General features: G+C 30.9%; 2 protein-coding genes across 3 annotated transcripts in view; one reads left to right on the forward strand and one right to left on the reverse strand.

The window, feature by feature from the left end:
- Positions 1–20,044, reverse strand: part of LOC142326789 (uncharacterized) — a 39,122-nt gene extending 19,078 nt beyond the window's left edge. The window contains exons 1-4 of the mRNA XM_075369502.1: positions 19,979–20,044; positions 7,973–8,073; positions 5,789–5,941; positions 2,670–2,741 (exon numbers count right to left, since the gene is read on the reverse strand). Coding sequence (XP_075225617.1) covers positions 2,670–2,741; positions 5,789–5,941; positions 7,973–8,068 — 321 coding nt within the window. The 5' untranslated portion in view covers positions 8,069–8,073; positions 19,979–20,044. The remainder of the gene's footprint in view (positions 1–2,669; positions 2,742–5,788; positions 5,942–7,972; positions 8,074–19,978) is intronic.
- A 3,649-nt stretch (positions 20,045–23,693) lies between these two features.
- Positions 23,694–25,249, forward strand: part of LOC142326790 (uncharacterized) — a 50,262-nt gene continuing 48,706 nt past the window's right edge. The window contains exon 1 of one of the 2 annotated variants that reach the window (XM_075369504.1): positions 23,694–24,284. In XM_075369504.1, coding sequence (XP_075225619.1) covers positions 23,940–24,284 — 345 coding nt within the window. In that variant the 5' untranslated portion in view covers positions 23,694–23,939. The remainder of the gene's footprint in view (positions 24,285–25,249) is intronic. The other variant, XM_075369503.1, reaches the window with a different exon arrangement.

The raw sequence follows: 25,249 nt of genomic DNA on the forward strand, positions 1-25,249 counted from the left end.
TTACTCCTGTTTCCCCTCACAACTATCAGTAGACTAACCATTTATCAAGACTCTTCAGAATCTTAGTAAATGAATAAAAACTACATAACTCAAACAAAAAGCTCAATTGTCCCTAATTGTTTATTTACTACTCCCTATTTTTTCCTGTTTATACTGTATCAAAGGTATAGTTAAAATTATTACAATAATAGCTATTTTCTAATACAAATGTTTTTATAATATTCACAAAGAATGCCTTCTAATCTGAGATTGTAAGACACTAACTGTTTAAGAAGATAAATTTGAAAAATACTTTGAATGAATCCCTCTCCCTTGGAGAAGTACATCAAAACAGAAACGTTCTATGTATGATTGTGAAGTCCACTAAACAGCATGCAAAATTTTAAAATTATCAGATACAAAAGTGACTTATTTTAAAATATTGGAACTTAATTTTTTGTATGACTTTTCAGATTGTATTGTAATTTTCAGATTATAATATACAAAAACACAGGATTTAACCAAAACAGCATATTAAATAAACAAACACAGCAATGATAAATATTTAACACATTTACATATTATTCAACATACTTAAAGAGTTTCTCAAGCGTTTAAGAGAAGCACTATAAACAACAGCATTGCCAGAAAATCAACTAAAGGGCTGCTGAAAAGCTTTGAAAAGTTATATGTAAAAATAAGTTCCAGTATATTTAAAGCAAATCATTTGGTATTTAATAATAAAAAAGCATAATATTCACTCATAAAGACTTGTTTTGGTCAGTTATCATAATATTTTTATTGAATGAATTGGGACAGTAAAAACTTGACATATATATATAGGAAGTCCCTCCATCCAATATTCTTAAAATCACTACCATCAATACAAAACACTTTAAATTAGAAACAAATCTTTTTTTTAATTTTTGTAAAAATTGCCTGAAGTTGATCAATACTCAACAAATAAATTTGAGAAATTAGGTTTTAAATGTTGAGATATAATTTTGTGCCTATAATACAAAAGTAATTTGGAATTAGATTAGGCCAATTTACTTAATATAATTCTCATTGAATAAGGAATTGTGATACTTCAAAACATTATAATAGCTGTTCCTAAATGTTCTGTATTTATTTGGTGACCTTACAATTAAATAAATATTATAAAACAAATAGCTAAATCAGTATATGAATAAATATACAAGCTTTTGTAACAAGTAAGAGGGTCGTTCAAATAATTAAGACAAATGACTAGAGAAAGATTATATTATTTATTCAATGACAATGAAACTAACAATACTTTTCCAACATAATCCCCAGCTACATTTAGATACTTGTCCCGTCATTTGTGAGCTTTCTTTTTTCAGTGGTAAAGAATTGTGTACCTCAATGTCTGAGCCATTCTTGTAGTTATTCTTGATGTCACAATAGTATTCACTATTGATTGTTGTTTTTCTTCCAAATAATTATACAAAATTGGGCCTTTATAACCCCAAAACACTGTTATCATCTCTTATCGGCTGGTGCATAGGTTTTGAATTTTTCCCTGGTGGGTGAACAAGGATTTTTTATTACAAACTCTGATTTTTGGATTTCGGCTAAAAAAATGAATCCAAGTTATATACAAAAAAAATTAAGCAATCTGAAAAGAGCATCATTACTTTCATTTAAATACTGTTTATTTATAAATGTGAATTCAGCTGTCTTTGTGATTTGTGAGTCAATTTTCTTGGACCCACCTTGAATATGTTTTGTGATAATTCAGCATACATGGACAATAGAATAGACAGTGCCAATACTTGTACTATAAATATCAGCAATTCCCCAAATTTTTATGTCTCTCTTTGCATCTTTATTTTCTTTAAAATAAGAACATTAATGCTAAACATCAGTCAAAACTTCTACTGGTCATCTGCTGCAAATGAAGATCAGTGACACTAGTTCTGCTTGATTTTAACTGATCAATCAATTCATGAAAATTTGTATAATTAATACACTTTTATCATACTTTTACATTTTTACATTTGGTCAGTTTTACACCTTCAGGAAATAAAAATCTTATCATAGACATTGTTCTTCCATGTTATAGTTTCAAACAGGGCTGACATTTTGAAATAAACAAAAGATAATAATAATAATGTAAGTTCTTTTCGAACAAGTGATATTTTCTACATCAGGAGTGCTAATAACTTGATTATCAGAAGTTTTCCTTGTTGCGATTTGTCTCTTAAATTATTAATCGACCATCATACATATATATATATATATATATATATATATATAATGCTGTGCTATTTTCATAAACATGGTTTTGTAAAATAATTTTTCACAAGACTACGTTTACTCCCGCCTCAGAAGTCCACCAACTAAATACTGTTAAATACATAAAAACACAAAGTTCAATATTTAAGTTAAATTACAGATTTAAAAAATTAAAAACTCATTAAAATAACACCACATGATAGTGTTATTTTAGTCGCTAATGACTGTAATTGTTGATGCGATTATAATAAAAGCATTAAAAAAAAGACTCATTAAAAAAAATTCTATGATGGATAGAAACAACAATATTTTTCTAAAAGAAATTTCTCATTAACATACAGTTCAGACTTGAGTAAGTAACATTCATAAACTTTATACTCATAATACTGAATAAGAGTTAATATACTGATGTGTATATATATAAAACATACTCTTCCTCCCATGTCTCTACCCCTTGATGAAGGATGAGTTCTTTCCTTATTTCGATTTATTGTTTCATGCGTCTAAAAACAAACAAGAAATCAAGTTACATCAGTTAATACAATATACTATTGCTTACATCAAATATAATGAAAAATGGAGTAAAAGATGAACTATATGTCATTCCAAAAATGCAATAAGTATTAAAGTTAGTTAGTAGTTAGTCTTCTAGAACTAACTTTTTTTAATATAAAAAAAATTAAGCAACTTACGAAAATATTGCTATTATTATGTATATTAATTTGGATGTAAATATAATAAATAAGATTATGATGAAAATAATTGATAAAACTGCCTAGAAAAATAAAGCCAGCCTCCATGGCACAAGTGGTAGCAACTTGGGCTTTCATCTGGAGGTCCTGGGTTCGAATCCTGTTCAGGCATGGCATTTTTCTTATGCTACAAAAATTCCATTTCCATATCCCACATACAAGCTTCAAGCTTATAAGGCAGTATCAATCAAAGAAAAAAAAAAGTTTAAAACTTAGTAAACATTATATTACTTATGAAAAACATTTGAGAAATTCTTATATATATATATATATATATATATATATATATATGAGTATATATACACACACAGATAACAATATCTTTTACATTCACTATCTTAACAGGTTGCTTATTATTTTACTCTTCTAAGTATAAATGTCTAATTCTGGATTATTAAGTGGCAGAAGGTTAAAAGGTTTTCTAGAAATATTTAGTATATATACTACATACTAAAGCTGTAGTACACTATATTAAGATGTCTAAACTATATATGCATAAAAAGTCAAGCCTTCAGTGACTCATTTACATCTTTCAAACCTGAACATTGTACCTGAATCTGAGGATTTGAGAACTGAATATTTTGCTCCATTTACATTGTAGAGACCTAATAAGAATATTTCAAAAATTGTCTCATGAGGTCCTAAAATGGAGGATATACAAAAACTGAAAAAAATATGATGCAGAATCTTTTTCTTTTTCAACACAATAAGTTTTAAACACAGGCTCAGGCATTTACTCATCCTGTAATATTCTGCTAACTAAGGATGAGCAAATTGTCATAATTGTTCAGTAAACTAATGGTTCCCAAACCTTTTGATTCTTGGTGCTCTTGCCAAATCCAGATTTTCCCCTAACGTACCCTATATCAAGTTCTAACAAGTATGCTTTGTGAAACAGCCAATAATTTTTTGCAAGGGTTGGTAAAAATAAATAAAAAATATTTTAGATCACAAAAAAATGTAATTGAAGCAAATTAAACTAATTATAATGATCAGTGGAATGGAAGAGCATGTTGATTGCTGCCCAGTTTCTCTAACTGTGGAATTAAATTGGACACAGCCACCCTTATTTGCTTCATTATATTAATTTTCACATGATATTTAGATTTTATTACAATATCAGTTGAAAACCCAGCTTTAGACAATTAAGTAAAAAATGGAACTAAAATTCTCCTGAGCTTTACTATTTATGAGTAAATATTTATTTATATTTTACTGACATCCAAAATTCATGCTGTTAAATTTTTTTTCAACAAATTGCAACAAGGCAGCTCAATCAGATTCTTTTCTTTTGGAGCAGTAAACTCAGATGGAGTAGTGGCATTAAATGTATCATGAATCCATATAAAATTTATCAATATTATAATTACAAAAATTTTCTTAAAGTACGTGATAAACTGTGATAAGTCTTTTTCAAAAACGGATTTCATATCTCGAGAGAAATCAACCCAATTAAAAATTATTATAAGGGAAATATTCCTTGGTACCATATTTATTCATTTTTTTTTTCATGACTTAAGCTTGTTTTAAAAGCTAAAATTTTCATAATCAACTTTAAAAGGTGCATGTTACTTCCCTAAAGGGAGGGATTCAGAGCATTTGGATTTTCAAAAATGTTGAATAAATATACTAGTTTTACCAAAAAAAATCTTCATTCACAAAATGTTTGTGAATGTTTGGTATACTTGTGTTGCTCCTCTTAACCAAAAATATAAATTTCTTGTTGCAGTTCAAACTGTTGAGATAATATATACCATGAGAAAGCCATCACAAAGTGCTGTAGTGCAACAAAGTCATACGTTTAGATTCAATATTCTCACATAATTTTTTAGTTAATCTTGTCTTCAACTGCTGGGTTTTTACAGTTTACTCCATTTACTAATGTTAATAATATTATAAGGCATAGTTCTCTGTTATGAGTCACATTCTATAGCTGAAGGAGTTATTGGATAAAGGCATTGGCACTTTTGAGAGTCGCTTCCCAACAAACTCACTGATCACAATTTTACCATAACTAAAGCAGTTGACAGAATGAGTTCTGTGATTATATGGAGCTTCTTACATTTTGTGATTCCATATGGTCACTTGCCATGCACTCTGGAGTCAAAGTTTTTACAAATAGAATACATGAGGCCTCTTTTCACTACTGACTTCTGATGATGAAAAACCAAAGTCCAATTAACTGTAATCATATTTTCAATTTTTACACTTCTTCACACCTTTGTCACCCTTTTCATTTTACCCTTACTATGTTTGTTGCTCTTCAGTGAAAAATCAATCAATTTTTAAAAATTCATATGGGAAAAAATATTATAAAAACTTAATTTGGCTTGATCACAATATTAAGTTGATACAATCTTTGAAAACTTACTCAACCCTAAAATCATGCAAATCTGAAATTTATCCAAAAACACAAAAAAACAGAAAATTTAAGAAACTACAAAAACAAATGAGAGACTAGTGTTGTATCATCTAGTTATAATTTATAGGGGCTTCTGCAAACAGTAACTAAGTGGTTTGCACCAACTCTGCTAATGTTGCACCCTATAACATAGAATTGAAAATGAAATATTAATAATCAAATAATTAAATTCAGTGTTTTTTTGACTTACTAATTTTTTGGTCTTAAAAGTAACAATTATTTTAATATACATAACTGTTTTGTCACTTAAGTTTTTGCACTTCATAGCACTCCCGTGAAGTGCAATATTCTTTAATATAACTTATTTTATTGTGCGAATTCTATTTTTCAACATTTTTGATTCGTTTTATAAGAAAAAATTGATAAAAACTATTACATGTATGCCATCATTTTCCTCTTTACAATCTTTCATCTCACGCTGACTGGGTCGTAGGGCAGGTGTACGTTCACGCGGCCAATCATCTGTAGATGGTCGTAATTTTACCATTGCATTTTGTTTTTCAGCTAATCTTTTATCTTTTTCAATTTCCTAAAAACAAAAGAATAATAATTTTTACAAAATTAGTTTATTTACGTTTTATTTACTATGTTCTGACATTATTCCCAGAATTTTTTCAATTGCTGGAACTGGAATGCATTTCATGGAATAGAATATCCTTAGTGAGTTATTTTTAATCTTTTCTAACATCAGGAGATGGCATCCTTTTAGGAGAGTTTTCAGCTTCAGAAACAAAAAGCTTATAGATACATGATCAGACGATTAGGGGTCTGGGGTACAACAATTGTTATACTTTGGCAAAAATGCTTGAATTAATACCAAATAAGTGGGCTCACTATCCACGGTGAAGCATCCATGATTTGTTTGCTTACACTTCAGGTCTCTTCTTTCTCACTGCTTCCCTTAAATGCCACATTATTTGCAAATACTGTCTATATAATACTTTGTCTATATAATTCTGTGGTCCTCTGAGGGGAGGTTTTGACTCTCATTACACAGCCCTTTCCATTATTAATGTTCACTTCTTAACAGATGTTTTGTGAGCAAGATTCCAGTAGAATCAGTAATAGAGTATACAGATATCCACTAATTTTGGCATCTCTTATGAGAGATGCCAAAATTAAATAAGTGGGGATAGCTCTGCCTATTATGAATCTGATGACTGAAAAAACAGTCCAACCTTAAAGAAATTCTGGTTAACACTGGACTTCCTAATGCTTCATAATACATGCATTAAGTTGCATCAATTATAAAAACAAATTTCTGCTTGTATAAAAATGTGATAATATTAGTTTTAACAGTGTAATTATAATAGCTTATAAACACACTAATAAAAGCCAGCTTCTGTGGCACAAGTGGTAGCATCTTGGCCTTTCACCCGGAGGTCACGGGTTTGAATCCTGGTCAGGCATGGCATTTTCACACATGCTACATTCAGACGTCACACATTCATTTCATCCTCTTGAAGCAATACCTGAAGGTTAAAGAAAAAAATGCACTAATAAAAACAAAAATTCAATAACAAATTATGGAGATATCCTTATAATACTCACTCCATTATACATCAAATTTTCTCCTGAAAATAGATACATGAAATATACAAGTGTAAGTCAATTGTTATCCGCAATTTAGTTATATTTTTGTTTATGTTGGTAGTACTGTCGTGTTGCGTGGATGATGCAATTGTTATATCTGTGCAGGTTTGATGCTGCTAGGTAATTCCGTTCCTGCCGTTAACCATGGCTGCTCTGCTTTCTGTTTGCACCAAAGAAGAGCAATGTTCAATGATCCGTATTTTGGGGTCAGAAGGTGTATCAGGGGCCGTATTGAATCCGGCGCTGTGATTGGTCGGAAGGGTGTGGCGCTTTCGCGCCTACCACTGTAACGGACTTTCAAAATAGGACGCTCAACCTTAGGCCATGTTTGTCAGCTGTTCTTCAGTCGCGCGCCACACCTCGCGCCGCTACGTCAACGCACACTCGCAGCCGCGGCCGCCTACTGGTGAACGAGCCACGTCCGAGTGCTGGAGTAGCGGGTGATGCCTCCCGGTGCAACGGCCACGACCAGGAACATCCTTGAGGTACATCTAAATTTTTATTCATACACACAAACACACACATATATAATATTTCATTTTTCACAACTTATAGACAACATTTTTCACTCAATACAGAAAAAAAAGGAAATTCAACAGGGAAAAACGGAAATTCCTATGGGCAAAAAAAGGGAAATTCAAAGATGACGGGCGCCGTCATATTGGATTTGGCACCTGTACCCCTGTTTCCGTACTACGCGCTACCAACCTTCGAAATATTACTTCAATAATTTAATACATATATATAACCAGGTTGATAAAAAAAAAACAAGTTGGCAACACTGACAGGCTGCAAGCGCTACTGACGTCACATTCCAAGATGGCCGACCACCGCCATCTTCAATTTGTGACGTCATTCGTAATGGCCCCCGTATCCCCATTTCTGTACTACTAATAAATCCAAGCACAATTTATATATCTTATTTAAAAAAATTCCAAATATGAATAATTTTTTACAAATAGCATACCTGACTTCTCCGTATAATTTCTTCATTTTTCTTTCTGATTCGAGCAATTTTTTGGTCAAGAAGTTCTTCATCTTGTTTGCTTTTTCCAGATGACATCCTTTCTGTACAAATAAAAATAAACTTTATTTCCTATCCAATGGCTGGACAATAAGCCAAAATATATTTATAATTTTATAAAAATATTAAATACCTATCCCTCTCCTTAATTTTTTATGTATTTTTTTAATCTTCATTCTTTGAATAATATTAATTTAACCTTTTTATAAAAATTAGTCTTAAATAAATTGTTAAAATAAAAAACATTGTTACCTTACATAAAACAACTTGTGTAACATTAACAGTTTCAATTAAAAAAAATACTTTTTAAAAAAGAATTGTACTCTAGCAGTTAAATCTATTAATAAAATCATCTTCTTGTGTATTTCAATACTGTGACAGAGCTTTTTAATTTCATTACCTGTAATACATTTTTTATGAGTTTATTAGCTTAGACAAATTTGATTTATTTTTTCCCAAACTTTGTAATGCTGTCAATATATTTACCTACTATTACACAGAGCGAGTTAAAACTATGGAAACCCCTCAACAACTTTAAAACCATTCCAGATAAAATACTGTAACTTTCAGGACAAGGTATTAGTCAACTACTTTATTTTTGATGAGAAATGGAATTTCAATCCATTCTTGGGGGATGACCAAAGGGTTGTAATTCAAGTATTTTAATTGGCAACACCCTTTGTCTGATAAATCATTTTAAAAGTTTCTTAAGGCAAGAAAAATGGTATAAATAAAAAAATTGGCACAATGTCGGTACCCAAAATGGTGTCAAGATTTTAAAGAAAAGTTTAGATTTAAAAAAAATTTCATTGATAATTTAAGGAACTGTTATTGCAAATAATAAATTTATACAAATTTGATTAAATGGATAATATCAAATAAATCTATTTAAAAAAAAAAAAAAACAAAGTATTTATTAAGCATAACATTTGCTTATTTACTTACATTTCATTTTAATAAATGTTTGAAATGTCCTTCTGTTGTTTGTCAGTTTGCCAGTCGGTTGTAAAGAGATGACACTTCATAATTCAATGATTCCCTAATGATATTGTGTGCCGATTCTCGAATTCTATTTTGTAAATCATCGATATCTTGAGGCTTATGATAAACAATACTTTTTAAATGGCCCCATAGAAAGTAATTGAATGGTGACAAGTCGGGTGATCTCGCTGGCCATTCTATTTGACCCCTTTGGCCAATCCATCTTCCAGGAAAAAAGTATTTAAAATTTCACATACCTGAAGACCGAAATGAGGCGGGGAACCATCTTGCTGAAACCAAATGTTTTGGAAGATGGGGCCAGCAACATTTTGAATGTTGGAAGAAACGGTCGAGAAGCAAAGCCTTGTATTACACTGTTTAAACTTCCATCAATAAATATAGGCCATCAATTAATTGTCCACCAACAGTACTTTCCATATACTTATTCTGACCAGATACTGTATATGTGTTTCACGATACCAATGTGTATCAGTATCAGTCCAGTATCGATAATTATGGTAATTTACAAAACTGTGGTCTCCACTAAAAATTAGTAGTTTAATAAATTGGGGTCTGCAGAAATATTGTTCATCATAATTTTGCAATTAACTCAATTTTTTAATTGTAGTCATCTTCATTAAGTTCCTGCACCAGACAAATTTTGAAAGGTTTGAAATTTTCACTTTTTAATGTTCAAATCACTTAACTTTGGCTAATGTTATATTTTCTCGTGCTGCTGTTCTAGGAATAAGGACTCCCAATAAATTCTTGCACACTCTTTAATGCTTATTATTTGTTGCAAATTTAACTTTCCATGGTTTTCCCCTATTATTAATGATCCCTGTTTCTTCAAATTTTTTGATAGTTTTGGACACTGTATCTTTTGAAATAGGGTTACGATTATTAAATGCTACATTGAATAAGTCACAAACTTCATTATACAATGTAACTCTATCGCCAAAGCCCCTTATAATTAGAAGTGTGACCCTCTTCTGTTCACCAAGTGACGTGTTGATAGCAATGTTAGAGGTAGCATAGAAAAAATTAATTCAGTAAAAAAAAATTACAAAGGCAGAAAAGATGTAAATAACAAAAGTGACTTACAAATGTGGTAAAGGTAGACAAAACCAATTGGTCAACTGATCACAATAACTTCTCATAAGAAATTAACAGTATAGTAATGAAACACTAAGTGGACACAAAAATGAAGTACACTTCATTTTTTCAACAATGGTAAGAGACCATCAACGATCAGCTGATTAACATGATTAGGTGACAATATTTTTATTTATTTACTCATTACGATGAAACAGAAATAATTTTTTGGGTTAAAAGTAGAATTTTTTTAAAAATTTAAATTTAACTTTTAAAATAAATTTTAATTTAATTAGATTAAATTTTTATTTAAATCAGTTTTTTCTCTTTATTTAATTTTATTATTTGAACTTATTAAATTTAGTAATTTTCAAAACCAAAACTTTATCCTGCCGCGATTTTGGTTACAGACATTGTACCAACTTTTTATTTATACCATTTTTCTTGTTTTAAGAAACCATTAAAATGATTATCACACAAAAGATGTTACCATTTAAAATATTTTAGTTACAAATCCTTATATTTGAGCCATCCCCCCAAGAAGGGGTTCTCATGAAAAGGTTAAGTAGTCAACCGATACCTTATCCAGAAAGTTACATCATTCTATCTGGAATGGTTTTAAAGTTGTTGAGGGGTTTCCATACATTTCACTAACTCTATTATGTATATATATATATTTTTTTTTTCCACATAGATTTTATGACCACATAGGATCACTTTTTTCTTCAATCTATTATCCAAATTTCTTCAAACGGAATGTTCGGGCCTTGCAGTCCTCCTAGTACTTTTTCATATGTTTCAATCTCCATGCTCTTTCTGGTGTTTAAATGATCATGTTGTGAGTGTGAAACAATCGTTTTTGTTCTTGATTTTTTGTTTAATTTTCTTGTCTTTGGTATCGTTTGGTGTAAGGCCAATTTCTTTCAGATATTCTTATTTCTCTGATGCATCTGCATTCTGTATTGGTGTTTTGCAAGTTGAAAATGTACTGTAACAGCTGTTTTCAGAAGTCTCAAATCTTGCATCCTCATGATGTGTCCATAGAATCCTTGTCTCCTCTTATGCATGGTATCAGTTATGGTTTCTAATTCTTAGTACACGACTATGGTGGGCATGATCCACCACTGCACGTCTCTCTGGTACGTTTTGTTGATGCCGGTTCTTCCAATTCTTCTTTCAGAGTTTTTGGAATTTGTTGGTCTTTGATTATTTCTTCAGGTGGAAGAATGTTTCTGCAGCATATGTAGTTTCCGGTTTTATAACTGTGTTTTCATTTTTGCATTTATGGATTGCATTTTTTAGTGTAGGTGTACCAAATTAATTTTTGTGCTTTAGCTAGTTCGTTTGTTCTTGTGTGGATAGAGGTCTTTTCGTTTTGGTTGTATTATTATTTCTCTGAGGTATTTAAATTGGGTTACTATTTTGACTTTATTACAGTTTATATTTGCTTCTTTTAATTGCGTTGGTTTTTGGGGCAAAATTTTTGTCTTTTCAAATGATATTTTGAGACCAATTTTATATGCAATATTTTGAAGTTCTAATATCTGTGTTTTAGCTTCACTGATATCGTTTGTTAGCAGTGCCAAGTCATTGGTTAAACCAAGACAGTTTGTTTCGATTTTTTTGCCGATTTAATTTTTGGGGAGCATTTATTGAGCCATTCCCTCCTTACCATTTCCAGAGTGCAGTAGAAAAGTAGCAGTGAGAGTCTATCACCTTGGCACAGACCTGTTTTGATCTCAAACAGTTTCAAGCGTCTCTGGATTTTACTTTTGACTTAGTACAGGGTGATTCAAAGAAACGGGAAATTTTGAAAGTTGTGTTGGTAGCCGTGGGCGATTGGTACCACATGATAAGTGGCGCCAGCCTCTCTAACCTAACCTGCCATTTAGTTGTCATGGATCCTTGGAGTGGTGCGCAACATGCATTTGCTATCAAAGCGTTTTACAAAAACAATGACAGTGTGAAGGGAGCTCGTAGAGAATTTCGCCGTCATTTTAATCTGGGACAACACGACCGTGTTTCATCAGCACATGCAATTAAAACATGGATATCTAATTTTGAGGAAACTGGTTCAGCAATGAAAAAGAAACCTCCAGGCTGTGAGCGAACCATCCGTATAACACAGAATGTTCAAGCTTTACAAGATGCTGTCACACGAAGTCCACATCGGTCAATCCGTCGTCTCTCAGCATCTTTACAATTGCATAGTTCAAGTGTTCGAAGAATATTAGTGAAGGACTTGCAATTCCATCCGTACAAGTTGCAGATCGTCCAGGAACTGAAACCGAATGATGCATTTGTGCGAGCACAATTCTGGAATGTAATGCTTCAGAAGATAAATGATAACGAAGAGTTTGTTCACGAACTGTGGTTGTCAGACGAAGCGCATTTCCATCTCAGTGGATTTGTTAACAAGCAAAATTTCAGATACTGGGCACAAGAAAATCCTACGCAGCTAAACCAGCACCCGTTGCAGAGCCAGAAAGTGACCGTGTGGTGTGCTATGTCATCTTATGGTGTTATAGGCCCTTATATTTTTGAGGATGACAACGGTCTTGCGATTACAGTGATGTCGGCTCGTTACGTAGCCATGCTTGAAACCTTTGTTGTGGAACAACAAAAGAGATTTCCACCGATTCTTAACACAGCCTGGTTTCAAGAAGACGGAGCAACGTCACATACTGCACGAATATTGATGGCAGCTGTACGCCGATTGTTTGGGCAACGTGTCATTTCACGAAATGGTTACATTAGATGGCCTCCCAGATCGCCTGATCTCTCAGTTTGCGATTACTTTTTGTGGGGTCATCTTAAAAGCAAAGTGTTCCACAGTAGACCTGCTACAACGGAAGAACTGAAGGCTAAGATCCGAGAAGCAATTGCGGAAATCCCAGTTGAGATGTTACGTCAAACCATGAACAATTTAATGAAGAGACTTTGTGAGTGTTTACGTAGAAGGGGAGGTCACCTGGAAGATGTCATCTTTAAAAAATAAACTAAAATGTATGTATCCTAAAATGGCAACATTTGTACAGTTACATGAAATAAAATTCATTTTCTAAAAAAAAATTTTCATTAACGTTATTTAATTTTTAAAATTTCCTGTTTGTTTGAATCATCCTGTATTTATGAGGGTGGTTATCATATTTATTAATTTGGGATGTAGTCTGAGGTGTCTTAGAATTTTTAGTTGGGATTCTCTGTGAATGTAATCATATACTCTTTCGAAGTCAATTAACATTACCACCATCTCTCTGGTTCTTTTTTTGTTGTAATCCATTATTAGCTTGAAATTCATGATCTAGTTGATCACCCTCTCCAGGGTCTGAAACCTCCCTGGTATTCTCCTAGTTCTTTCTGTATTTTCCTAATTCTTTGTATTCTCCTAGTTCATACAAAGAATTTTGTATGTTGAGTCTAGGAGTGAGATTCCCCTGTAATTATTAGGGTCTCCATCCATCCTGGCCCAGTAGAGGAAGGCACCCCACCTTGTGACAATCCTGACTGCCACACGACCACCTCCGTTCCTAGCCCTGATGAGCTTTAATGGATACCATTTTCTAGACCCCAAATACCTGATTTCATATTTCAGTCATCAGTACGGCCTCTATCAGGATGGCACGAATGCAAATGCCTTGAAAGGCATTTCTGTCTGCGTTAAAACCCATCAACTAACAAAAGATATTTTTCAAACTCACTTAAACCGAGTCAAAAAACTGATAACCAAAAACCAAAATTTACAAATTGATCTGTAACAAAATACTAATCTCATAACCACACAACATCGCAATTTTGACCTACAATACCAAAGCAACCAAAATAAATAAATAAACAAACCCACAAACATAACAAATAACAACTGAGCACAATTGCTGAATGTGTCTACTCTGACAGAAAAACACCCAAATGGGTCCCTAGCCACCCAGGCTATTCTATTCTACACTAAACGCCCTCTGCAGTTCTTTCAAGTGCCAAAAACCTTAAAAATCTTTCAACAATGTGCCACTCATCTCTAACTTTACAGTTAACCTGCAGATCCAGACTCGAACCAATACCCTCAAGTTTTCTGACCACCTCTGCATGCCTAAACTCATACTTTGAGAGCAAACGTACAGCACATGACATGAATCATCCAATACTAAGCATTGAGGACACGACCTGAGTCAGTCAAGCCAAATTGAGCCAGCTTGTCCAAAAATATGCCATGCCCTGAAAGGAACTAAAAATAAAATGAGTCACATACCGGTTTGGGGAGATCAAGAGGTGACTACTAATATCCTTACATCTGGAAAGAGACCATGCTCATTCCAACTGTCCTTCCAAATACCAAGACCTTCCTTTTCTATTTCCCGTATATCCTGTGCAATCAGTTCACCAGACTTCTTCACAGCATAATGTAACTAAGCCATCAATAGAATATCGCGATAGTTTTTATACCTCATTCTGTTTGCATAAACAAGTGCTGAATAAAGCATAATCACCTTGCAAACACAATTTCATTGTTTTAAAATTTAGACCCCCGATAAGGATGGACCACCCTATCAATGCCAAAGAAGGCATTAACATGCCTTCTTAGCGACACTCTGAAAGTGCTGCTTGAATCTGAAATTCTCATCAAGGAGTATACCCAAACACCATTGCAATGAGACATATTGATGAGGATGGCTGGTCACTGAAATATGGGCTCACCAATTAGTAGCCAAATAGTCCTTCAGCAGCATCATGGTGATCTTCTCAGGGCTAAATATAATTTTGTGTTGATTGCTCCACACACCTCTAGTACTCTACAATGATGAGTTGCCTGGAATTTGACTTCATTCCAAGAGTCTCCTATGACCAGAAGCCCATCACTGGCAAAAGCAATGACATGATATCCGCTGGGCAACCTCAACCGCACGAGTCAAACTCCACGACACAAAGAAGAGGGCCCAGCACATTGTCTTGGGGACACTGCCTTGGAGATAGCATTTACTCAACTCAGTGCCACCATCATGAAGCACTACATATCAGTTACAAAAGTAACTTTGTAGCACCCCGAGCTCTTCACATGTACATACCCACTGTTGTAATTGATACAAGGCACAAGCCATCACAAGTTGTTAAATGCCCCGGATATATCCACAAAATATACCCAGGACATACACAGAATCAGAGTTAGTAATGATACAAATTGCTTTTAAAATTGCATCCTCTGTACCTTTCCCTGGTCAAAAACCATACTCATCCTCCATCACAAGAGTTTGTGGAGCCAAACTTCCATTAATCTGCAAATACAGTACCTTCACAAGCCCTAGTAGAAGTATCACAGGCCTACATGACGAACTCACATCACAACCCCGTAGGGGAAGGCACCTGCCTTGTGATGCCATTCATTCATAGCCCTGATGAGCTTTAATGGGAGTCATCTTTCGCACTCTAACTTTTTACATCTCACAGTAATAAGCCACGCTTCGTTGGGATTGCCACTGATGTAAATGCCTTGGTAGACATTTGCATCGGTGATTTTTGAACTCAGCTTTTGCCTTTGCTGTAGGCCTTGTCTAGACATTTTGAATGTCCTACATCATTTCCCTCTGAACTAGCTAACCCAGTCTGCAGAAGCATTAACCCCATGCCTAGTTCTACTTTTATTGAGCCAATTTCTAGTAAATGTCTCGAATTTGAGGCAATTTAACTACAACATACCACCAAAAAGTGTTGTTCGCAACAACAAAATTTAGTCCTAATTCCCTTAAAAACTCAACTTCAGTTCATACCCCAGACTTAGGTTAATTATGGACTCCGGTCTGGCCTACCAGGGTGAGGTGGACAGACCTCCTACTCCCATTCAGCTCCATCGCAGAGTCCCGCGTGACATTTACTTGCTTTCAACCATCGTCAAAACACTGTTACATGGCTGCATGGATTACCATGCAGCCATGACAGTGCAGTTGCCGTTCCGCTGACAGCTACAATTAGATAATTACCACAATTCTAACTAACTGTGGCTTGGTGCCAGTGCGCCTACCTTCAGCCAATCAACTGCCCAGGTGGTCCCTAGTCGCCCGGGGTGCTATTCTACTAAATCCCCTCGGCCATACTGGGCAGGCCAAGGAAGCCAGCCACAACTGTCCAGTCTCTGCGAGTCTTTCAGCTGACTCGCAGGCCAAAGAAGGAATCCACTCTCTCAAGTTCCTAACAACTCTGGTACGTTCAACTTCATACCGAGGACAGACATACAGGGCATGGCCCATAGTATCATCGACCCTACAATCCGGACACAAGCCGAAGTCACAACAAACTCACAGTAGGAGCCTTGTCACCATCTTTAAAAAGAAGCTTAATCACAAACTCTCTTTCTAACAAAGCAGAAAATAGCCAACAAAAAGCATATATTCAGATGATCAAAAATTTCCCTAATAATCAACTGCCTGTTTGATTAAATTACTTTGCTTGCTCTTTCAACATTCTCTTGGGTTCTGATCACTTCTCATTTTCAACTAATTTACAGCCATTATGATATAACTCAAACCACGTGTAAACCATCTTCATGGTTACAGCTATATTATCATCAATTAATTTTAAAAGTGTATACGCTTCATTAATTTTTTTACAGTTAAAACAGAATTTCATAATGCGTTGGGGATCCTTGATTTAAACACACCTTCTGTAGCTGTAGCTGATAACCAGCAGCCTGAACTGAACAAGTTAAAACCCGTTACGTACTCTTACTACAGATTGATGTGTTGCTTCCCATATTGAACCTAGCCTTATTGTTGGATAGCGTTCAGCATTAGCATTCACCATTTTACAATCATATCTCTTATTACCATATTTCAAACAAGGTGGCCAGACTGTGGAATTGTTCTTTGTTGGGAGGCATCTCTATTAATCTTGTGAAGATCAGGAAGGAAAAGAGAGGGTAGCTATTACATTTATCTTGTATTTATATATTGTATCTATCGATTACAACTGAATATACATACTACAACTATATACTGAATATACTCAGCAGTCTAAACTCCAAACATATGATAAGGTGGTTAAACATTTATGTTCATCTATTTTCCTCATAGAATATATGAAGAGAGCCAAAAAAACGTTTTATGTGAAGGTTTTATTCAGTTAATAATTTCACTTTTTTTCACACAGACACCCTTTTCTATCTTTTGATGTTTAAATCTGGTATACATTTAAGAAGTATTATAAATCTTGTCTCATAGAGAATATAATGCATGAAGTGAACTCATATTTTTTATTAAGAATTTGTGTTCTGATTTTGATATGTTCAAGCATCTCCACATATGTGCAGCTAAAAGTTGGCTATCACTGCTATCACAGAAGAAATTTTCAAAAAGTTGGATGACTTCTTTGCAGAAACTAGAGTTAACTGGAAGCAGTGCTGGCTTCTGTTCTAATGGTGCTTGAGCTATAATAAAAAATATATGGAGGTGTTGCCACCAAAGTAAAATCTGTTAGAGAAAATTGTATCAACTATCATTACAGAATCCATAAAGAAGCTTCAGCAGTAAAATAGAAGCCTAAACAATTTAAATATTTTCTTCAGGCCATCAAGGTTGTCAATTTGAATAAATCTTGGGCATTTAAGTCTAATTTATTTTTGAAACTGTATTCTTAAATGGGCAGTGACCATATTCAGTTTCTGTTGCACATAGAGGTGAGATGGGCTTTAAAAAAAAGGCTAAGCATGTTATTTGAGTGACATTCTGAGTTGTAGGTGTTCCTAGTAGGTACGGATTTTGAACTATGTGATTGACAAACTGTGAATCACAACACTGGCCAACTTATCAAATGTCTTTAATTGCCTCAATGACTTAAATTTATGTTTGCAAAGTGAAGCAACAAATCGATTTTAAGTAGCCAAAAAAATAAAGGCATTTATTAAAAAATGACAAATGATGAATAGTAGATTTTAAATGAAAACCTGCAGTCATTTTCTGAATTGAAAAATTTTGTGACAGTACAGAAAATTGAAATGAAAGATAATCTCATCAATAATATAAAATATCATTGTCTACTGCTTGCTGAAACTTTTGAAGATTATTTTAAAGACTATTCTAAATTCCTATGGATACGAAACCCTTTCATACTGGATATTATTCCTGGAACCCAACAACAAAACAGAATCTTTGATAGAATTATCTTGTGATGGAGGTTTGAAAATGGAATTTAATAAATTAAGAGTTATAAGAATTCTGGCAGAAGGTTAAAAATCAATATCCATTGCTGTTCAGAAAAGCATTATTTTTAATTCCATTTTTTATCACATTCCCTATTGATCTGTAATTCATATGAACAGTATGTAAAAACAAAAGGTTTGAAAACTGTGTTCTTTATTGTTCATGAAACAATAAACATTTTAATAATACAAAAGCTTTAAACATTTTTAATTACTTTATAACTAAAATTACTTTCAGTTTTTAAATTATATTATTAATATCAAAAGTCAAACATCCAATTTTAACATTCCAAATGTAGAAACATTATAAAGTAAATGACTTCTTATTTGCTGTAAAAATATTTATTTTTTACGAATTTCATGTTTTTACATAAATGGACTAGTTTCAATTAGGAGTTTTGATCAAGTGCATTTAATAGATGAATTTGGTGCTATAATATGGGCTCTTTGTATTGTTATGAAATGCAGCATCTTTGCTAAACTAGATTTCCTAGTTTATAAATTATAAACTCGTCTGCTTAGACTGTAATAAGTTCTACACAGGTTAAAGAGGATGTAGTTTTTTCACAACGATACAAAGAAGATATAAAACATTAGAGTAATTTAGTCTACAACTGAATCTATTTTTTCAAACTGCATCACTGAGAAAGTCACACATATTCAAACTTCAATAACTACATGAAAACTTTAAATAAACAATATGAATCAATTTGAAAAATTTAGGTAAACAAAAAAAATAATAATTAAAATAAATCATTCTAAATGAACAAACGTAATTTAAATTATTTGTTTTTGAACATATCAACAATAAAATATTTTGAAATACCAGTGTCACATCCAATAGCATCATAGCTACAGACCCTGAAGAGGCTTATCAAAAAGAGAATGATAATGTTTAAAATTTCATAGGTATAAAAATTCAAACTTCCAATTAAATCTCTAAATATAAAAAAAAATAAATTATATTATTTTAATAAATAATATTATATTATTATACTCTACAATGAAGACTACAAAAATAGCTCAAAAGGCTGTACAATCTACAAAATAGATATAGAATTTCTTATTGGAAGATTATTGTTACCTTAATACAATCTTAAACAAATTAAGGGCAATTTATAATATTTTGTTTAAATTTCTGTCTTAAACGACGGCTGTGAAATAATTGTTAGTTATTAAAAACTCACATAAATGTCACTGAACGTATATTTACGAAACTTTAACTGAATAACTACTTCGATATCAAATTACTTATTATTCACACGCACCATAAATTTCTGCAAAAGAGGTGAATAAAATATAACTGCCATCGTATACAACTTGGCATATTTATTTAATAATCGAAGAAAAAACAAAACACGTATTGTGTACCGCTATGATTTACTTTTCGGGCCGATATATATACACGTGTGATAAAATTTATAACATACGACCACTCAGCAAGTTACACTGCTTAATGACAACAAATTTGTACAGTTGATCACATATAAATATAAATAATGACTCATGAAATGAACAAAAAGATTTAATAAAAAGAAGGTGACAAAAATTAATTAGTCCTGGTTGAGTGAATTATTTTAAACAGAAGAAATGTTTGTAAAAAAGCAAATAATTCTACAGTTACTTAATCTAACCAATTAAAAATACAAGAGTATCAGAACTTAATAATAATAATTTAATAAACTACGCACCTCCAACAATATTACAGGTTATTTTGAAAGACTGAAGAAGTGGTGGATAGCATGATACTAAGTAGCAACGAGTGCATAACTTAGCTAATCGATTAAACTGTCATTATCGATACTTCTAAGAAAGTCGATAATTTTATATGTATAGCGCGAAAAATAAACAATATCAAAGATTTTCTAACAATCCGTTTTATTAATTTTTGAATCTCATTTTTTGTTTTTGGCAGATAGATTTAAAAAGGAAATGTTCAAATTTTATAAGTAGATTAATGTTTATAAATTAAAATCTGTAGTTATCATATGCAATAATATTATCTCATTGTTGGTCCAAAAATTCGGATTTTTGATTTTTTCATAAGTGCAGTATTAAGCTCTCGTTGAGGGATTTTCAACGTTATATTATATTTTTTGAAATATTTGGATCTTACAAGGGAAGGCACATCAGTTTCAATCCGACTTCAATTCCTTTTTCTTTCAACTTTTTTTAAATTTAATTATATCGATTTATTAAAAATTATTAACCTCTGATTGTAAAAAAAAAAAAACAATAAAAAAAAAGAAAAAATCAGAAGTTATTAGTGAAATAAAATTTTATGTACTTTTCATTTTAATAAAAATGTGTATGTGTAATTTAATAGGTGTACAAGGAAGTCATGTGGTATCCAGATCAGATTTTTTTTGTTTTACATCTTTTCCCTATATTACTGAGTGTTTCTGTTTAACAACTTAGCTTATTGTTTTCAGTGACAAATTCTTACTTGTTAAGAAACTTCTGGTTAAGATTAATAATTATTGATCTACTGACAAAGAAAATAATAATAATAAAACACTAGTGAGAAGATAGAAATAGTAATAGATACAACCCAGGTCATATGAAATTCCCTACTTTTAGAAAAGAAGGTTTTTTTGGTTTAAAATTAACAAACAAAATACACAAATCAAAAACAACACATTACTTGCACAATATTCCAAGATTACATATGATAAACTGCATTAATGCCACTTAATGCTAAATAAAAGTCAATGACATTCACTTACATATACATGAAGTCATTCAACAAAATATGTAAGTTTTTGACACGAACTGTATAAAATTTACAAATGTACCAATTTGAAAAAATTAAATAAATATGGCATTGATCAGAAACATTAATCAACCATACAATAAGAAATTTTGTAATCTTTTTAAAAATATGTGTAATTAAAAGTCAATTAATTTAAAGAAGAAGCTATGTGATTACCATCAAAATATCCTTAGAAGAATAATTTACAAGTAATTTTGAAAGTGAGTTATTTTTTATTTTTTAACAATTTTAAAGTGTGTTGAATAGCATGTTTCATCATGCTCTTCAACAAAATAATTTAATCTTCATTTAAAAATATATAAAACCATTGTTTATAAGTATTAAGTAGAAATCTTAGTTTTATAATAGGGATAGTACTATCTGAAGAATTTTGATCAAAATCTCTCTGAATTTCAATAGTAGAAATATTGTTGACTGATATTTAGTAAATTAAAATTTTAAATTCTAATTTTTCCACTTATATAAATAAATAAATGTTATTTACTTTTGCATAAAAGTTAATGGTTAAAAAACTATTTATTCCTAAAAATTAATGATTTCCACCTCTATCAAATCAGAAAACGGAACACTACATAACATTATCTAGAACTATAGTATTATTAAACTTTAGCCTGCAAAATAGGGCCTTATTATTCTTTTGTTGCCATTTTAAATAAATTAATGACTAAAAGATCTTTCCACAAATTTAAATTAATGTAAAAGTCTTTATTTAAAGAATCAATATTACTCTACTAATGAGTTTTTAAATAAACTCATTTTAAAAATTCTTAATTTTTATGTCCTTATTAGACATAATTATTGAAATTATTTAAGTTATTTTTTAAATTTGGAAATTTGGTTTTATTCATTTTAAAAAATTGCCTTAAAGTAATTTTTTTGTTTAAAATAATTGTCTTCCAAATTTTTATTTTACATTGATTTTATCTTCTTGTTTCTTGACTTTAGTTATTTCACATATTTTTTAGTTTTGTATTTGCATTTGTAATTTGATTTCTATTTTTTATTTCTTAATTTTGTGAGTTTGCTTCCATCTTGGTTTTCCTTGATCTTTCTAGGAAAATATCTGGGCGATTCCTTTCTTTATCTATCGAATAGTATACTCGTAGATGACAACATTTAAAATATTGAATATTTTATTATGTGCTGATCTGAACAAAACATTAATTAAAAAAATTTATTTCATTTTTAATTCAATTTAATCTGTTGTTTCTCAAACTACAAGGATACATTTTATATATCCTTTGTGTTTATATATACACACACATACACACACGCACACACAATATATTTTCTTAAAAAGTGGTTAAAAATGATTTTGAAATATTTAAAAGGTATAAATTTTCATTCATACAGATTTTACTTAATAAAAATCTAAAATTCTTGGTTGTCATTTTTGTTTTGCTTAACCTTTTTGTTAAATTGACACTAAAGTAATAAACAAATAACATTTACGTCCAACCAAGATAAGAGAAACTTATTAACCAATATAAATATAAATACAGTTTTGTTTTAGAAACTCAAATCATGTTTTCTTTTAGATTGCATTCTTAATATGTGTCTTCTTGATTCTAAAACAAAACTTACAGTAGTAACATCAGCTCAGCTAATGTAAAAACAATTGCAATAAACATAGCCATGATAACAAAGACAACTAAAAACATTTTCAAGTAAGCTAAAAAAAAAACATTTTATTAAACAATTAGGTTTGGTAATCATTACAAAAGGTTTAAAATTTTATAGTTATATTTAATATTGATGAAACGTTTTGTTTATATAACAGTAGAATAATACAGAAATAATCAATTTTGCAAGTGCAATTTATAAATAAAATTCTAGTGCAGCTTTTTTATTAATAATAATAATTAAAAAATGAACTTAATTTTGACATTTATTAATGCAGATTTTACAAGCTGATCTAATGATTTTTACAAGAGTAGATTTTAAAAATTGATCTAATAATAATTTATCAGGTAATTTCCTATTTTATTTTTAACTTAACAATAATTACTACTACTACCGATTAATTTATCTAATTTAGAATGAAGGTTTTTATAATATAATTTTTTTTTCATGTTTTATTAAGTATTGAATTGTATAATATAGATTAAGTATTTTTAAAATATAAAATACAGTTTTTATTTCAATTTTCAGCTTGCCTTTTAACAATAATCTGTTCTTATCAAAATTGGTCATTAATACTATACGCGAAATCGTTGTTAAGTGTTTGTATTTTAAATAAATGGTTCGACTCGTATCAATAGGTAATCAATAATAACAGTGTTTTCTGGGTACAGCGCATTTAACAGTAAGCATTAAATTTAATTAAAGAAAAGATATAAGTGAAAAATGTAACGTTTAAATTTTCCTAACAATCTGAAAGTAACCTTAACTTCTCACACGTTTTCTTTAATTCTTGATTAATTTTAGCATCTGTAAGAAAACATCAATTATTTATCGTTAGGCGATAAATGATAATCGTTAAATTTGTTTACTATGAAAACATTTTTTGTATAATCTACTTTAATTTGGTATGATTTATATCCTTAAAAACATCGTTTAACTCAAATGATTTAGGGTTGGTTCAGTGAAGTTTAAGATTATTTAATTTTTCAAAAAAAAAGATCTAACAGTAAGTTGTAAAGTAATCTAATTTAAGTTTTGTTTAAAGGGTTGTTGTTTTATCAATTTAATTGTGCACAGTATCAACTCGTAGCGTACACCTGACTACAACATTATTGATTTTCCCTTTCTTTTGGGCAGTCGTACATACATCGGATAGGAACGAGCAGCGACCATCTTTAGCTAAAGCGATGTTAACCGAGAAAAAGATAGGCTAGAGAAAAATATAATTATTCATGATAAGTTTAAATATTTAGACAATGTTGTTCAAGAATCAAGTGTTTTGTATTATAATTTTGCATTTAAGTATTATTATTGTTATTAGTGCCAGTAATTCAAAAATATTAAATGCTCCTTCCAGTGGGAAATTAAATCCCGTCCATCGTTCCTTCGATGAAAGGAAAATTTCAAAAAGACACAATGAACCTGATTTTCAAACATGCCTTGATAATTTTGAAATTTATCAGGACAAAATTATTAGGACACAAGATTCTCGGGCTATGGGAGCAAGGTACATTAATGAAAGAGATGTTGCTTCTAGAGAAGATTGTCTTCGACTTTGCTGTGAAACGCCGGATTGCGATGTATTTGTTTTTGAAGAACGCGTAAGTAGTATTTAATAAATTAAGTAAATATACTGTTTTATTTTTTAACATAATTAAACCAGAATCAATTTTCACAAGCTTCAGGTAACTTTCCGTTTACTGAATATTTATCGCGATAAAAAATGAATGTTCGATATCAATCAGACGTAACTATCAGAACAATCGTAATTATTTAGATGACAGTTATATGATAAAATAAACTTCATACTCATGAAATTTTTGAATATTTAGGTATATTAAGACTTATTCTTTTTTATTTTATATACCTTTAAATTTTTAATTAAAAATTATACGATTAGTACTATTTTAATATTATTAGCTGTAGACTTAGATATTTTGATACAATTAAGTTACCGTTGTTTACTTCCTACGGATTAATAAAATTTCTTCAGCAAACTCCGGATGTAGATTTTCAATTTTTTATTTCATCTTTTCAGAGTATATTAGCTATAGTACATTATACCAATAATGAAATCTTTCAAACAAATTTTGTCGTTTAAAAAAATAAAGAAAAAACAGGAATAACAAATGATTCTAATGTGGAAGAAAGTGCATTTTTACATGTTTTTTTGACGATTTCAAGGAAGTAAAGTAGAAAATAAATTTCTAATGGTGTTTTAAACTAATTTTTTTCATTAACTGAAGCCGTTGAGGTTGATTTTCTAAAAAAAATATTTATATATATAAAATGTGTTATAGAAATATAACTGAAATTTACCTTGGTGGTAATCTTTGATCAAATTATTAAAAAAAAATTTCTACAAATTTGTTTCAGATTGCAAGATAATAAATTTGCTTGCTTTATTTTATTAGACGCAGTAAAAGATAAAAAGACTATTTTAATCAAAATAAAAATTCAGTTTTCAATCACAACTTATTTTTGTAAATATCAATGTTGAGAAATAAAATTTTTTTTGTATTAAATTTTGTTACTTAAAAAGCCCTTCAAATTTCATTTCTGAAGG

The sequence above is a fragment of the Lycorma delicatula genome, chromosome 6 (assembly GCF_047948215.1).
Source record: "Lycorma delicatula isolate Av1 chromosome 6, ASM4794821v1, whole genome shotgun sequence".
NCBI classification, from domain to species: domain Eukaryota; kingdom Metazoa; phylum Arthropoda; class Insecta; order Hemiptera; family Fulgoridae; genus Lycorma; species Lycorma delicatula.